This window comes from Erinaceus europaeus, chromosome 2 (genome assembly GCF_950295315.1).
Source record: "Erinaceus europaeus chromosome 2, mEriEur2.1, whole genome shotgun sequence".
In the NCBI taxonomy this organism is placed as follows: domain Eukaryota; kingdom Metazoa; phylum Chordata; class Mammalia; order Eulipotyphla; family Erinaceidae; genus Erinaceus; species Erinaceus europaeus.
Window position 1 is genome coordinate 22,007,596 of NC_080163.1, and position 17,529 is coordinate 22,025,124.

Consider the following 17,529-nt stretch of genomic DNA (forward strand, 5'->3'; position numbering starts at 1 on the left):
GACTGGTTGATCCATATTCCCAGTCTGCCTCTCTCTTTCCCTAGTAAGGTGGGTCTCTGGGGAAGCAAAGCTCCAGGACATATTGGTGGGGTTGTCTGTCCAGGGAAGTCTGGTGGGCATCATGCTAGCATCTGGAACCTGGTGGCTGAAAAGAAAGTTAACATACAAAGCCAAACAAATTGTTGAACAATTATGGAACTAAAGGCTGGAATAGTTCAGATGAAGTGTGTGGGGGGGTACTCACTGCAGACTATTGTATACTTTTGCTTTCAGGTATATATTTTGCCCTAGTTTATGGATACGTGTGAACATATGCTCTATCTCATGGTGTTTTTTATACTTCTTAAAAGTTTATTATGCTGAAGAATGAACCCATGTAATACACATATTCTGCTGCTTAACTACCTCCCTGCCTCCCACATACTCTTAATAAAATACTATCTAATTGCTGTAGGCAAACATTACTGCATATAAACCCAACATATTTACAGTCTGGAAAGTTTTAATTTTTGTAATTTGAAAGTACATTCCCTATTTTGGGAAGTTTAGTATAGTTAATTTTTCATTATATTTGTTTGAACTCATCAGAGACAGAGTTGTATATCATCTGATGGAAGGATAGAAATCACAAAGGTGTGCAGTGCTAGCTTGAAAATAGCCACAGGATGATGACTGAACCTTGAGAAATAATCCCTTTCTTTTCTTTGAGTATAACCATGCATTATTATATGCCATCAAGTTCTGATTAAATTGGTCTCCTTTCTGTATGTTTGAGTGGAAAGGAAAAATCTTTTAAACTTTAAACTTTTCTGAGTGAATTTGAGGTAAAAGCAGGGATGACTTCTAGCTAAAATCAAATCCTAAGAACCAAATAGTCATGCAGTACCTAATTCTGTAAGCAAGCTGGTAGAATTTTGGCAGAAGGTAGACGTGAAGAAGTGAGAGTTGTAAGTTTGAGAAAAGTGCAGATGTAACATTCACTGTGTGCCACTTCTGTTTTGTGACTAAGAGTAATTTTCTGTAGTAACTTTTTTTTTTCTGTATTTACTTTTTCTGTAGGAAGAAAACCAATTTTGAGATAAGTGTGAATTGTAAGCAAATGCATATTAATGTGCTATTTTGATATTTGTCTCATGCATCTTTTTTTTTTTTGTTCTAGATATTGTGATTAACAATGCTGGGTGAGTGTTTTTTATTTAAATTTTAGTAAAAAATGATCATGCAGTTTTTTTCTAAGTTTGTTTACTTTCCATCTAGCCTAATAATCATTATTATTGTTGTTGCTATTTATTTATTTTAGAATTCTGAGAGACCGTTCCTTTGGTAGAATAAGTGATGAAGACTGGGGTAAGTTACTTTAAATATTTGTCTTAGTATTATATGTATTTTATTATTTGTCTTTAATTTCAAAAATTTACATTTTTAAAGAAGAATTGCTACTTTAAATTCTATTGTAAGATATGAATAAACTTCACAGCTAAAATGAAGAATAGTTGGCTATAGCTTTTTTTTTATTTTTAGCATTGATAGCTTTTTTTTTCCTTTTAAACCTATTGGCAGAAGTTATTCAAAGTGAATTATTTCTTTTTTCCTCTTTGAGAACTTGTCACTTATTCTAGCATCTTTAACTTTTCAAAACATCTTTAGCTGTGTGATTCTTATTTCAAGAATAAGAGTGGGGCAAGAAAGGGGTATGGAAAGGAGTCTGAGGCATTGAAGATGATGGAGTCTGAGAACTGGGTGGGAGAAAACCTGTAATTTTGCAGCTTCCAGTAGGAACACTTTTCATTAGGAATGCCATCTTGGTTGAGTTTAGGTAATGAACAGATCACAGAGATGAATGGATTTGTTTTTGACTGTTATCTTTACCCTTATTTACCCCAACTGTCATCAACCATTAGAACTGAAACCCAGCAGGTGAGGAGACGGTACTAGGCATGAGCACTGAGGGAAGGACACCATTTAGTCATTGGAATGTGCTTCTGAGGAGTGCTGCCAAATTCTTTTGGAGGAAGCAAAGTATAAACCATTAACCTGCCAATAAAATGATTAAAAACTTGTTGTGATTTAGAGTTAAGTGAAAAAGAGCTTTTAGCTTCCCCACACTCCCTTGTAACAGATGGGATTAAAAAAAAAAAGGCTGGGAAAGGTAATGTTTGTTGTGCTAGGGCCTTCTATTAGCACTTTTCCCCAGAGCTCTGTGATGAGACTGGACTTTTCATTCTGACATCATTCATTTTTTAAAAAAATATTTATTTACTTATTCCTTTTTGTTGCCCTTATTGTTTTATTGCTGTTGTTATTGATGTCTTTGTTGTTGGGTAGGACAGAGAGAAATGGAGAGAGGAGGGGAAGACAGAGAGAGGGAGCGAAAGACAGACACCTGCAGACCTGCTTCACCATTTGTGAAAGGATGCCCCTGCAGGTGGGGAGCTGGGGGCTCGAACCAGGATCCTTACGCCAGTCCTTGCACTTTGTACCACGTGTGTTTAACCCGCTGCACTATAGCCCGACTCCCAACATCATTCATTCTTAATGCACCACTTCTGTCTTTTCCCTTAAATTTATTTATTTTTTTAATTTTCTCTTTTTAAATTCTTCTAATGTACATATGGAACATTCTCTATGACCCTTCATTGAAGCAAACTTCAGTAAAAATGGCTAAAGCTTCATAATTAAAAATAATAATATTTAAACTAGAGTTGTGTATTTGAATTATTCTCAGACTGTTCATTAGATTGCTCTCTAAAAAAAGAAAAAAAAGTCTCTCAGCCTTTTTTACCCCCATCTCCTTCTCTTAATATCCCTTCCTCACTCACTTCTCTCATTTGTAAACCCTAGTTAAAATAATGATATATTGAGCACTGTGTAAATACTTTACTGATGTTGAACTGTGATGATGGAATTATGATTATGCTGTATTTAATGTTTCTGTGGAGCCCCATTTCTGAATGTGAAATCCTTATATATTTATATTAGTGAACTTTCCTATAAAGTAAGGCTAGATTAAAAATGGCATCTCACTTTATCTGTATGCAAGGATGATAACAATTTTATCATATTTTAGTAAAAATGGCTATGAATCTTTGATTGGTAGCATAAGAGGAACAAATGATAACGTGGTGATTGAGAGAAGGTGTGGAAATAGTTTATTTTGAATGCCAGGTATAAAGCAGACATCCTTATATTAGTAAATCACTGCTTACATTGATCTTGAGGGATGCCTGTTTGAGTTTTTGAGAAAATACATCCTAACAATAATTTCTTTTTTTTAGATCTAATCCATAGAGTTCACTTGCGGGGCTCTTTCCAGGTGACCCGGGCAGCATGGGATCACATGAAGAAGCAGAAATTTGGAAGGTAGGAAGACATGTAACCATTAAGACGATCTGGAGATGTCATGTATGGGCTCTTGTTACACATAGGGGAGATGATTGCTTTGACACTGAGAAAAATTTACAGACTTATAAAATTTTATTTTTCCAATAACTTCTCATCCAATTATTGTCATTTAGTCATAGGTTGAACAGTCAGTGTTATAGTTTTACACCTTCTTTTTGTAGTGACTGGTTTTTCTGATGCTCTCTGATTTTAGCATTGTACACAGTGAGAATTCAACTTTTTTTTTTTCTAATAAAAATAATATGATTTCTCCTCAACTGGGAAGAAATGAGTGAATGTTTCTTGCTAGCTTGTTTTGGTCAGACATGTTAGTTTCTTAAAACTATTTAGGAATTACAGAATTCTCTCGAGTGACTCAGGACATGGCAGAACTAATATATGACTCTGTGTACTGTAGTGTCAGGGTTATTTCTATTAATTTAGGATTCATATACATTAACTATAAGAAAGTCGTTTGTCAGGGGCCAGGCAGTAATGCACTGGGTTAAGCACATATTATGAAGTGCAAGGACCCACACAAGGATTCTAGTTTGAGCCCCGCTTCCCACCTGTAGAGGGCATGCTTCACAAGCGGTGAAGCAGGTCTGTAAGTGCCAGTCTTTCTCTTTCTGTCTCTATCTTCTCTTTTTTCAATTTCTCTCTGTCCTATCCCCCCCACTAAAAAAAGAAATATATATATATATATATTAATGAATAGTGAATTAATAGTATTGGCATTGAGCCCCAGCAATAACCCTGGAGTCATTTGTGATACATATCATTATTGGAGATTTCTAGTATATTAATTTCCTAGCAGTTTCTGTAACTGATTATATGATTTATGTTACTTGATCTATTAGAATGAAAGAGGATGAGGTGGTGCTGTTTTAATGTGAAGCATTTACTTAATATTACCCAGAAAACAGTAAAAACAAAATGACACAGTAAAAGATTTAGAGCTACTTGATCTAATATTTCTGGCTAAAATTTTAACTTATATATAGTCAGTTTATTTTATCTTCATAAATATTTATTATTGTTTTTAATAGATGATAAGTATATATTATTACACTTCAATTCATTTGGTCCTGACTAAGACTAAAAAAAAGGTGCAACTATAAGATTCAGCTGTTTATATTAGTATTTTAGATATATAGATCATGATTGTAAGGACTTAACAATAATGTTCAGAGTTACTTTTGACAGACATAATGGTGTTGGAAAAAAAATAACAACTTAAAATTGGAGCATCCTTCAAATGCAAACAAGATGATGTTGAGAGATTGATTTTCTTTTTAGGATCATTATGACTTCATCTGCTTCAGGAATATATGGCAATTTTGGCCAGGCAAATTACAGTGCTGCAAAGCTGGGACTTCTGGGCCTTTCAAATACTCTGGCACTTGAAGGCAGTAAAAGCAACATTCACTGTAACACGATTGCTCCTACTGCTGGATCTCGGATGACCCAGAGTATTCTGCCTGAAGGTAAGTAGCTTAGATTTTTCAGTGCTTTATCTGTGCAGAGTGAGCTTGACCAAAGAATTTAGTTCTTTGAATCATTTAAAAGCAATATATAGATATATATGGTTGTTCCTTATGGCACATTAGTAAAGCACAGAGGGGGAAAAAAATAAAAAGACCCATACTTCTATCCCACTGAAAAAAACTTCCATTCTTTTTTTATGTAGGTAGATATGCATACTTTAAAAACAGAGTCATTCTTACTGTTTTAACATCATACTTTTTTTTATAATGAGTAGAATGTGTTTAAAAACATTTTTTTTTGTTATTGAGGAAATGTTTTTTTAAGTCTGTGGTTGTTTCAGGGGGTTCACACCTTCTCAGATATTTGTTAGTTATTAGAATAATTTTAGGTTTATAGAAAAACAGACCAGCTCAACCAGGTGCACCAGTGTCCAACCCCAGAAAGTTCTTATTTGTTACCTAGGTTCAAGCTCATTCCCCACTTGGACTTGGGAAAGCTTTGTTACTGTGGTATCTCTCCTTTATCTCTCTGTCTCTCTTTCTCTCTAAGAAAGTTGGTCTGGTGCAGTGAAGACCGGGAAATAACTACAAAATCTTCTCTGTTTCACCTCTGTATTCCTCTCCTTTTCTTTTGGAATGTTAGAAAAGATAGAACTCAGTTGAATTTTATTGTTGAATTATAACCACTGACATGGAGGTCCCACAATTTGTTTACTCATTTACCTATTGTGAAGTCCCTTCACTGAATAAAATGCTATAAATGATCACATGCAGGTTTTTCTGTGGACTTAAGGTTTTGACTCATTTAGGTAAATATTAAAAAGTGTAATTAGGGTTGACAAAAATAGTTCAGTCTCTTGCATGAAGTGAAATACAATCCTAGAATTAGTACCCGTGAGAATAACTTCCTAAACTGTAATAGTTATTTACTGCTGTGTACTAAATTACTTCAAACTAAATGGATTAAAGCAACAAATACCATCTCACTGTTTCTGGGGTCAGGAACTTAGAGGGGCTTAGCTAGAAACTTAACCTTTTCCCTCTTCCTCTTTCTCCTGCCCCCAGGGTTATCATTGAAACTCTCTGCACAGCTCTGATGTTCCAAGTGGCCCACCCACCCTTTTCTCTGTCTCCTTGATAGAGCTGAAAGAGAGAGTGGGGGAGGCAAGGTTAACGGGGGTGGGGGGGAGGGTGAGAAAGAAGGGAAGAGAGAAAAGAGAGGTAGAGAGGTAGAAAGAAGGAGAGACACTTGCATTATTGCTCCACTGCTTATGAAGCTTACTTTCTGCATGTAGGGACCAGAGTCTTGAACCCCGATCTTCCTTATGTATGTGCTCTCCTGAGTAACCCACCACCTGGCCCCGAAACTTCTCATTCTTTCTTTCTGTGAGGTTTTAATCAAGATATTTGCTAGGACTTCATTAATTTGAGAACTTGACTGGGTTGGAAGTAAAACTGTGAGGTCATTCATTCACATCACAACTAGCAAAAAGAGGCTGACATTTTTTTCTTGGCATTGCTTGGAGACCATAGTTTATGTCTTAGCAGCTTTCGGGTTGGGCAGATAGCATAATGGTTATACAAAGAGACTCTTGGGGCCAGGTGGTGGCACACCTGGTTGAGCGTACATGTTACAGTGTGCAAGGACCCAGGTTCGAGTCCCCAGTCCCCACCTGTGGGGGAAAGCTTTGCAAGTGGTGAAACAGGGCTGTAGGTGTCTCTCTGTCTTTCTCTCTATCTCCCTCCTCCCCTCTCAATTTTTGGCTGTCTCTATCCAATAAATAAATAAAGGTAATAAAAATTTTTAAAAAAACCTCACATGCTGGAGGCTTCAAAGTCCCAGGTTCAATTCCAATCCCCTATCCCACCATAAGTGAGAGCTAAGCAGTGCTCTGGCAAAAAAAAAAAAAAAAAAAAAAAAAGGTATTTTTTTTTTTTATAGCTTAATTTTGGAAGTGACATAGTATTACTTCTGTTGTATCACTCACACCAACCTGGTTACATTGTGGGTGGTGACTGTAAAAAGGGGGTGAAAAAGAGATCATTGAGGCCATCTTGAAGACTAACTGTAATGTCTGCCCCAAACTGGAGCATTACTACTAACTTGCATCTGTCTTTGTTACTGGCCAGCCCAACCTCCCTTCCTTCCCTAACAGATAATCACTTCTGGGAAATGTTTGGTTTTCATTCCCTTACCCTTTATCCTTAAGCAAACAAACAAACAAACATGGCTGCCACGGTATCTGGTTTGCTTATTTCTGATCCTCAAGAAGAAGTAATATGCTGTGTTTTTCTTTTTTTTTTTTTTTTTAATATTTATTTCCTTTTGTTGCCCTTGTTCTTGTATTGTTGAAGTTATTATTGATGTCATCCTTATTTATTTATTTTCCCTTTTTGTTGTCCTTGTTGTTTTTCATTGTTGTTGTAATTATTGTTGTTGTTATTGATGTCATCGTTATTAGATAGGACAGAGAGAAATGGAGAGGAGGGGAAGACACAGAGGAGAGAAAGACAGACACCTGCAGACCTGCTTCACCACCTGTGAAGCGACTCCCCTGCAGGTGGGGAGCCAGGGGCTCTAACTGTGATCTTTACAGTGGCCCTTGCACTTTGTGCCACATGCCCTTAACCCTCTGAGCTACCGCCCGACTCCCTATGCTGTGTTTTTCTTATGAGAATTGCTCTTTGTTCTTTTCCACATGCTGTTACATTCATAATTTTAATTTACATTTTACTGTTCATCTATTTTTACTGCTATATAACTGTCCATTATGTGAATTTATTTAATTTTTATTAATGGACATCTGAATTTCTTTACACATTGTTTGTTTGCTTGCTTATTTATCATAGCATATTGTCATTTTTGTATGTGTGAACTGGATTACATGAATAAGACTTTTTCTAGGTTGTCTATTTAGAAGTAAAAATGCTAAGTCACAGGATATAAAATTAGGTGACTTGAGAGCTGGGACAGTGGATGTTGGGTAGTATGCCAGCTCCCCCAGCTTCTGACTCTAATCCTGCTTAACTAAGCACCAGCATGCCTGCATGGCATTGGGCTGATCCCACTCAAAGCTGTGGTCTATTTACATAAATCACTAACTAAGCACCACCCTCCCTCCAGGGCATTGGTGGTTCTGTGGTAGAATTCTCACCTGCCCCGCTCCCTCTCCTTGTCACACCCTGATTTTCCACCACTCTCTTTTCGCTCCACCCTTTATGTCACATCCTGTTTCCACCCTACTTGGCGAGTATAAATACAGCTGCTCTTCTGATTAAACACACTTGGAAATTGCTTTCCGGCTCCGAGAGTTCCAGAGTGTATCTCTTGCAAAGTTAGTGTGGCACGAGTTCCTGATCCCTCTCCCACGCAGCAGCCTAGATCGGCTCTAGTTGAGTTCTCTCCAACCCAGAGAGCACTTGCTTGGGAAGAAGCACCCTCAGGCTATCCCGTCAAGTGGATACAGTATTGGGCTCTCAGGCATGAGGTTCCAAGTTTGATACCCCAAATCAGATGTGCCAAGTAATGTTCGGGTGTTCTCTCTCTCCTCCTTCTACTTTCCTTGCACCTCCCTTCTCCTCTCTATTTCTCCTCTCCCTTCTCATTTTTCTTATTTCTTTCTCTTACATACAATAGATAAATCATAAAAATATAAACTTAGTAAACAAGATAATACTACACTATTTTTAAAGTGGTCAAGCCACCCTCTCCTCTCCTGGGTCAACTAGGAATACCAAAGGAGACCACCTGGGAGCACAGCAAGACAGGAGTATAATGACTTCAGGAACCCACCAAATCACCGGTGAGTGCAAATATGTGTGGTTTGTGGACAGAGAGGAGCCTAGGAAGAGACTAAGTGGCTGGTAACAGTTCAGCAGTTTATCAGTTGAGACACCACCTCCAGTCTTTTTCACCAACAAAAAATGGCTGAAGGGAGGAGAGGACTCCCCGAAGACTCACCAAATGAAACTGTGAGTCTCCATTGCTACTGCCCTCAGAATCTGGAGCAGTGCCAGGAATCCCTGTGCTAACACCAGGTGTCAGAGAACCAACTCAGGAGAAGATCTATACCTTGCTGGCCTAGCAGTGGGGCTGTGAGAGTTTCTTTGCATAGCCACTGGATTATCTCTGCCCCACCCTGCTTTATCTCTAGGATAAAGTTGGATAAAGCCACTGTACTCCAACTCAGGGATTAAAATAATATTGAAACAACTGTTAATTTCCACAGTTGTGAACTCTTTAAATACCTTACTTAGACACAAGTCAATCCAGGCAAGAGTGATCAGTAATTTGGAAAGTACTGAGAGAGACCTCATAACATACTATGTAAAATGGTTAAACCAACAAGGAGAAATATTGGAGAAATGAGCCAGGACAAAAATCCAGCTAAAAGCCATCCAAAGGTTGAATCACAAAACAATAAGGTCAACATCCAAACACTAGTTAAAGAAATAATCGCAGTAGTGAGTAAAGAATTTGAAAGAATTGTCCTCAGAAATGCAGAAACAACAAATAAGACCCTGGAAGAAAACAAATTATCTCAAGGTTATTTGAGAGCTGAAAGCTGAAATAGCTGTGCTAAGAACACGACTAGCTGAACAAGCTAAAACAGTATCAGAACAGGATAACAAAATAGATGAACTCCAGAAAACAACAGTAGAGGGGAGAGAAAATAGAATAAATGAGGCTGAAGACAGAATTAGCAAGATGGAGGATGAATTAGAGACAACTAAAAAAGAAGAGCTCTCAAAAAGAGATTAAGAGGTACTGAAAACAACAACAGAGACCTATGGGATGACTTCAAAAGAAATAATATATGCATTATTGGCTTACCAGAGAAAGAAAGAGAGAAAGGGGAAGAAAGCTTTCTTTAGGACATAATAGCTGAGAACTTCTCTAGTCTAGACAACACAAAAGACATAAAGGTTCAATAAGCCCAGAGGGTCCTAAACAGAATTAACCCAGACTTAAAGACACCAAGACACATAATATTTAGAATGGAAAAGAATAAGGATAAAGAAAGCATCCTGAAGGCTGCAAGAGAAAAAACAAAGAGTCACTTACAGAGGAAAACCCTTAAGATTAGCAGCAGACTTCTCCACTCAAACACTACAGGTCAGAAGAGAATGGCAAGATATCTATCGAGTGCTCAGTGAGAAAGGCTTTCAACCAAGACTACTGTATCCTGCTAGACTGTCATTCAGACTAGATGGAGGCATAAAAACCTTCTCAGACAAGCAACAGTTGAAAGAATCTACTATCTCCAAGGGTAACCTGAAAGAAGTTCTGAAAGGTCTTCTATAAACAGTCAGACCACCATAAATATGTCATCTAGCAGAACACTGTAAAAATCTACAATAGTGGCATTAAAATATCTTCAATCTTTGACATCAATAAATGTCAATGGCCTGAAATCACCTATTAAAAGGCATAGAGTAGGAAGATGGATCAGAAAACACAACCCAACTGTTGGGAAATTGTCAGCCCCTCACAATTTCCCGACATCTCCCCCTTTCTTTTTATCTAATAGCCATAGTATCAGGAATGCGGGATGCTTTGTGAGGCAGGGAGACTGATAAGATGAGGCAAACCTATGGGGTTACTCCTGTCCCTTTTTGCTCAACCTCTCAGTAGAGAGACTGACAGATTAGATGCACTCCTTATGTCAAACCCTGCCAAGCTCAACCACATCCTCACAATTTACGCATGTCTCCCCCTTTCTTATATCTAATGGCCATAGTATCAGGAATGTAGGGTGCTTTGTGAGCCCTCACAATTCTGCTGTATACTCTTAGTCACTCAGACTAGGCCTGTGGTGGAGATAAGACACCAGGAGAGAGGAATGCTGTGGCCATCTTGGAAACTAACACACCAAGTCACAATACTCTCACAGTGAATCTTGAACATAATAAACAAAAGACCAATATACAAACTTATGAAAAATCCTTGTAAATTAGAACAATAAATGTCATGGAGGCAAGTTTGAGAAATATGCAACACATAGCCCAGGGAGTAGTAGCAAATACTACAGCATTTGGTCTCAAAAAAGAGTTACCATGTTCAGTTCCCAGCATTGCATATGCCAAGTGATGCTCTGGTTCTTTCATTAATAGATAAATAATATCTTTAAAATAAAATTTAAAAAGTTTGTTGGGGCCAGGTGGTGGCACACCTTGTTAAGCACTCACATTACAGTGAGCAAGGACCCAGGTTCCAGACCCTGGTCCCCATCTGCTGGGGGAAAGCTTCAGGAGCTGTGAAGCAGGACTGCAGGTATCTCTGTGTCTCTTTCTCTCTCTGTCTCCCCCCTCTTCTCTCAATTTCTCTGTCTCTATTCAGTAATAAAAAGATTTTTTTAAAAATTGCTTTTTTAGATGGACTTTGTCCATCAACGCACACACTATTATAAATAAAACCTAGTGGTTGGGAGTCGGGCAGTGGCACAGTGGGTTAAGCTCACGTGGCGTAGCGGATTAAGTGCACGTGGCACAAAGTGCAAGAACAGGTGTAAGGATCCTTGTTCGAGGCCCCAGCTCCCCACTTGCAGGGGAGTCGCTTCACAGACAGTGAAATAGGTCTGCAGGTGTCTATCTTTCTCTCCGCCTCTCTGTCTTTCCCTCCTCTCTCCATTTCTTTCTGTCTTACCAGGAAACCCACCTAACTCAACAAGACAAACACAGACTCAAAGTGAAAGGATGGAAAACTATCATATAAGCCAATGGCCCACAAAAAAGGGCAAGAACAGTTATTCTCATATCTGACACAGTAGACTTTAAAATAAATAAAATTTAAAAAGATAGGGATGGACACTACTTAATCCTTAGAGGATCAGTCAATCAAGAGGACTTAACAATTATTAACATCTATGCACCCAATGAGAAGCCATCTAAATACATCAGACGTCTACTGAAAGAGCTACAGCAATATATTAACAGCAACACAGTCATACTAGGGGACTTCAACACCTCACTCTCTCAACTTGACAGATCATCCAGGCAGAAAATCAATAAAGACATGGGGGATGTAAATGAGGAGATAGATAAACTAGAACTACTAGAAATTTTCAGTCATTCATTCTAAGAAACTGGAATACGTATTTTACTCAAATCCACATGGGTCACTCTCAAGGATAGACCGTATGTTAGGCTACAGAGACAGCATCAGCAAATTCAAGAGCATTGAAATCATCCCAAGAATCTTCTCACACCACAGTGGAATTAAACTAACACTTAATCAACGAAAGATTAGTAACAGTCCCAAAATGTGGAAGCTCAACAGTACACTACTTAACAACTACTGGGTCAAAGAGCAAATAAAGGAAGAAATCAAAATGTTTCGAGAGTTCAATGAAAATGAAAACATAAGCTATCAAAATATTTGGGATATAGCTAAGACAGTACTGAGAGGGAAGTTCAAAGCCATACAAGCACACATAAGGAAATAAGAAAAAGCACAAATAAGCAGGCTGATTGCACATCTTAAAGACCTAGAAGAAGAAGAACAAAGGAACCCTAAAGCAACGAGGAGGACAGAAATCACAAAAGTTAGGGCAGAAATCAATAACATTGAAAATAATAAACCATATAAAAGATCAATGAAAGTAAATGTTGGTTCTTCGAAAGAGTGAACAAAATCGACAAACCTCTAGCCAGACTCATAAAACAAAAAAAGAAGACCCAAATAAATCGAATCAGAAATGAAAGAGGAGATATCACAACAGACACCTCAGAAATTCAACATATCATGCGAGGCTTCTATGAACAATTGTATGCCACCAAGCTAGAGAACCTGGAAGAAATGGACAATTTCCTAGATACCTATGAACTTCCAAAGTTAAATAAAGAGGAAGTAGATAACATGAATAGGCCCATCACAGCTAATGGAATTGAAACAGTTATCAAAAATATTCCCAAAAATAAAACTTCTGGACCAGTTGGTTTTACAAATGAACTCTACAAAACCTTCAAAGAAGAACTAATACCTCTACTTTTAAAAGTCTTACAGAAGATTAAAGGCACTGGAAGACTCTCTTCCAGCTTCTATGAAGCCAGCATCACTTTGATACCAAATGCGGACAGGGACACAACCAAAAAAGAAAACTACAGGCCAATATCTCTGATGAACAATCTTGAGAAGAAAGGACAGAACCGGAGGCATCACACTCCCAGATCTCAAATTGTATTATAGGGCCATTGTCATCAAAACTGCTTGGTACTGGAACATGAATAGACATACTGACCAGTGGAATAGAATTGAGAGCCCAGAAGTAAGCCCCCACACCTACGGACATCTTTGACAAAGGTGCCCAGACTATTCAATGCCAAAAGCAGTCTCTTCTGTTGGTATGCTTCTAAAAACTCCTTCTGTTTCATTTGGTTTAAATCCCCCCTGCTTAACACTGCATTCTATTTACATAACCACTGTATTCTATTTACATAACCTCTGTTAACAAGCACCATCCTCCCTCCAGGGCATTGGTGCTTCAGTGGTGGAATTCTTGCCTGCTCCGCCCCCTCTCCTTGTCATACCCTGATTTTCACCAGTCACTTTTCTCTCCACCCTCTCTGCGACGCATCCTGTTCCCACCCTACTGGGCTAGTATATTTGTAAGGACAAGATTGTTTGTAGTTTAGTTTAGCTTAGCTCGGCTTAGATTGTGCTGCGTCCTGCATGAATAGAGATACTGCATACAACCCAGCCATGAGTCCCAGGTCGTCTGTTACCCGCCCGTGAAGCCAGCCCAGTGAAAACAACACTCTTCAACAAATGGTGTTGGAAAAAATGGGCTGAAACATGCAGAAGAATGAAACTGAACCACTATATTTCACAAAATACAAAAGTAAATTCCAAGTGTATCAAGGACTTGGATGTTAGACCACAAACTATCAGATACTTAGAGGACAATATTGGCAGAACTCTTTTCTGCATAAATTTTAAAGACATCTTCAATGAAACGAATCCAGTTACAAAGAAGAGTAAGGCAAACATAAACCTATGGGACTACATCAAATTAAAAAGCTTCTGTACAGCTAAAAAACTACTGCCCAAACCAAGAGACCCCTCACAGAATGGAAGAAGATCTTTACATGCCATATGTCAGACAAGAGGCTAATAACCAGAATATATAAAGAACATGCAAATCTCAACAACAAGAAAACAAATAACCCCATCCCAAAATGGGGGGAGGACATGGACAGAATATTCACCACAGAAGACATCCAAAGGACTCACTGGTCAGGTCATTTGCCCAGGGAAGTTAGGTTGGCATCATGGTAGCATTTGCAGCTTGGTGGCTGAAAAGTATTAAGATATAAAGCAGATTGTTTAGTAACCAAGAACCTAAAGGTATGAATATAGCAGATGATATTTGGGTTCTCCATTTTGGGAAAAGTTAGGAAGTCTATTTCAGGTATATTCCAAGAGGCCCATGTCTTCATTCTTGCTTGAGCCTGACAGCTAATGTGCAGGTGGGTTAAAGGTATTGTCTGGGGAGATTGTCATTCATATGCTAATAGTCCCAAACTCCTGTTGGGGTTACAACACCCCCCACAGTTGGGTAGATGGGGGCTTGAACCGGTATCTTTATTGTGATCCTTGTGCTTTGCACCTTGTGCGTTTAACCGGCTGTGCTATTGCCCAGCACCCCCCCCCCCCAGCCATATATGTTTTAATGTAGTAGATATCCTAGGTGAAAAGAGAAAGGAGGCAAGAGAGAAATAGAGGGAGAGAGAGAGAGAGAGAGAGAGAGAGAGAGTACCTAGAGGACACTGTTCAGCTTTGGCAGAAACTGCTGCTGGGAATTGAACCTGCAGTTTCTGGGGCCTCAACTTGGCTCAAACTGCAGGTAGGCACAACTTACTCTAATAGACTGAGTTTACTCCCTGGCTTAGTTGTTATTTTTAGAGTCTGAGCATTATTTATTTATTTATTTTTTAATCTTTATTTACTGGATAGAGACAGCCAGAAATCAAGAGGGAAGGGGGAAGATAGAGAGGGAGAGAGACAGAGAGACACCTGCAGTGCTGCTTCACAACTGAGCATTTTGATGAAACCAGTCCACTCTTTTCTGGCTTTTGTCATTGGTGGATGTGGTAATATCTTTGTAGATGATTTGTTTTCTTTGTTGTCTCTAAAAGCTTCTCTTCATCTTTTGTATTCTATGTATTTCTTTTCTGTCCTCATAATGCTTTGTTTTCTTCAGAGAGGAATTGCCTTTGGGACCACTGGTAACTAGGAGATGCTATTTATCCTGGGCTACTTTAGCCTTCCTTGACAACTGAGGTTTGGTGTAGGGTCCTGTTTTGATGGTGACTTACCACTAAGTATCAGTATATTAGCAATGCAATCAATACCTGCATTACAGGTCCTTGCCTTTAGTACTGTGTAGTGCTTCGCAGTTTCTTTCTTTCTTTTTTTTTTACCTTCAGAAATCTAATTTCAGGAAACAGAAGCATTCTCCAGAGTACTTAGATTACTGTAATGCTAAAATTCTGTCTTTTAGAAAATAATACACGATTGAACAATCTTAAGTTCTAATTTTGATCTTATATAACTTTGTATCTTATTACTTTATAGGAATATTTATCCTCTTGAGTCCTGTTTTTTTTGTTTTCTAAAGTAGAATTTAATAAGTTATTAACTACCTAAGAATTTGGGAATGTGCTTTAATAATGTAAAGCAAGAATATCTGCTTAACTAATCAATGATAAGATATGAAATAAGATGCAAAGCAGAAGTACTTTACCTCTGTGGCTCATGTTCTTTTTTCTCACCTATGATAGTGGATGCTCAGTTGGATTTTGTAGATTTTTTATGTCTGTGTCCACTATAAAGTTAGCTCAAACAGCTGAATCTCTCACTATCCCTTACCACTTCTTTTGGTCAGTTGACAATGTAAGGGAAATTTGAGGTGCATTATGTCTTGAGATGAATGGTATCTGAGATGAATGGAATCTTTTATGTAGGGTGACAGGAGAGCATAATGGTTAAACAGAAGACTTTCATGCCTGACACCCTGAGGCCCCAGGTTCAATCCCTGGCACTACCATAATCCTAAACTGAGCACTGATCTGGCCTCTCTTTATCTCTGTCTCTCTCTCATTTAATAAATAAATAAAAATATTTAGGAATTATCTTGAGTAAATTGAGATAAGTTGTTCTTTTAAAATCTAATATTTATTTTTTTAATTACTTTTTATTTAAGAAAGGAAAAATTAACAAAACCATAGGGTAGGAGGAGTACAACTCCACACAATTCCCACTACCCAATCTCCACATCTCATCCTCTCCCCTGATAGCTTTCCCATTCTCTGTCCCTCTGGGAGCATAGACCCAGGGTCGTTGTGGGTTGCAGAAGGTGGAAGGTCTGGCTTCTGTAATTGCTTTCCCGCTGAACATGGACGTTGACTGGTCGGTCCATACAATCAGATTCTTAGAGGAAAACATTGGTAAAACACTTTCCCACCTATACCTCAAGGACATCTTTGATGAAATAAATCCAATTACAAGAAAGACTAAAGCAGAAACAAACCAATGTGACTACATCAAATTGAAAAGCTTCTGCACAGCCAAAGAAACTATTAAACAAACAAAGAGACCCCTCACAGAATGGGAGATCTTCACATGCCATACATCAGACAAGAAACTAATCACCAAAATATATAAAGAGCCCAGCAAACTTAGCACCAAAAAAGCAAATGACCCATCCAAAAATGGGCAGAGCATATGAACAAAACACTCACCTCAGAGGAGATCCAAAAGGCTAACAAACATATGAAAAACTGCTCCAGGTCACTGATTGTCAGAGAGATGCAAATTAAGACAACATTGAGATACTACCTCACTCCCGTAAGAATGGCATACATCAAAAAGGACAGCAGCAACAAATGCTGGAGAGGCTGTGGGGACAGAGGAACCCTTTTGCATTGCTGGTGGGAATGTAAATTGGTCCAGCCTCTGTGGAGAGCAATCTGGAGAACTCTAACAAGGCTAGACATAGACCTTCCATATGATCCTCAGTAATTCCTCTCCTGGGGTTATACCCTAAGGACTCCATAACACCCAACCAAAAAGAGGTGTGTACTCCTATGTTCATAGCAGCACAATTCATAATAGCTAAAACCTGGAAGCAACCCAGGTGCCCAACAACAGATGAGTGGCTGAGAAAGCTGTGGTATATATACACAATGGAATACTATGCAGCTATCAAGAACAATGAACCCACCTTCTCTGACCCATCTTGGACAGAGCTAGAGGGAATTATGTTAACTGAGCTAAGTCAGAAAGATAAAAATGAGTATGGGATGATCCCACTCATCAACAGAAGTTGAGAAAGAAGATCTGAAAGGGAAACTAAAAGCAGGTTCTGACTAAATTGTAAGTAGGGCACCAAAGTAAAAACCCTGTGGTGAGGGGGAGGGTGGACATGCGGCTTCCTGGGCCAGTGGGGGGTGGGGGTGGTTGGGTGGGATGGGACATAGTCTTTTGGTGGTGAAAATGGTGTTTATGTACACTCCTAGTAAAGTGTAGTCATATAAATCACTAGTTAATTAATATGAGAGGGGGAAAATTAATTGTATGTCTCGAAGTTTTTTAAAACACAGACTGAGTCTTTTTAATTGAGATAAGTTGAAGTGTACTTTTGGTTTTTCTCCTAATGCC

At 38.5% G+C, this 17,529-nt stretch overlaps 1 protein-coding gene across 1 annotated transcript in view; it reads left to right on the plus strand.

Moving 5' to 3' along the window:
* HSD17B4 (hydroxysteroid 17-beta dehydrogenase 4) overlaps positions 1-17,529 on the plus strand; it is a 90,425-nt gene that overhangs the window by 19,301 nt on the left and 53,595 nt on the right. The window contains exons 5-8 of the mRNA XM_007536884.3: positions 1,160-1,181; positions 1,301-1,347; positions 3,276-3,360; positions 4,681-4,868. Coding sequence (XP_007536946.1) covers positions 1,160-1,181; positions 1,301-1,347; positions 3,276-3,360; positions 4,681-4,868 — 342 coding nt within the window. The remainder of the gene's footprint in view (positions 1-1,159; positions 1,182-1,300; positions 1,348-3,275; positions 3,361-4,680; positions 4,869-17,529) is intronic.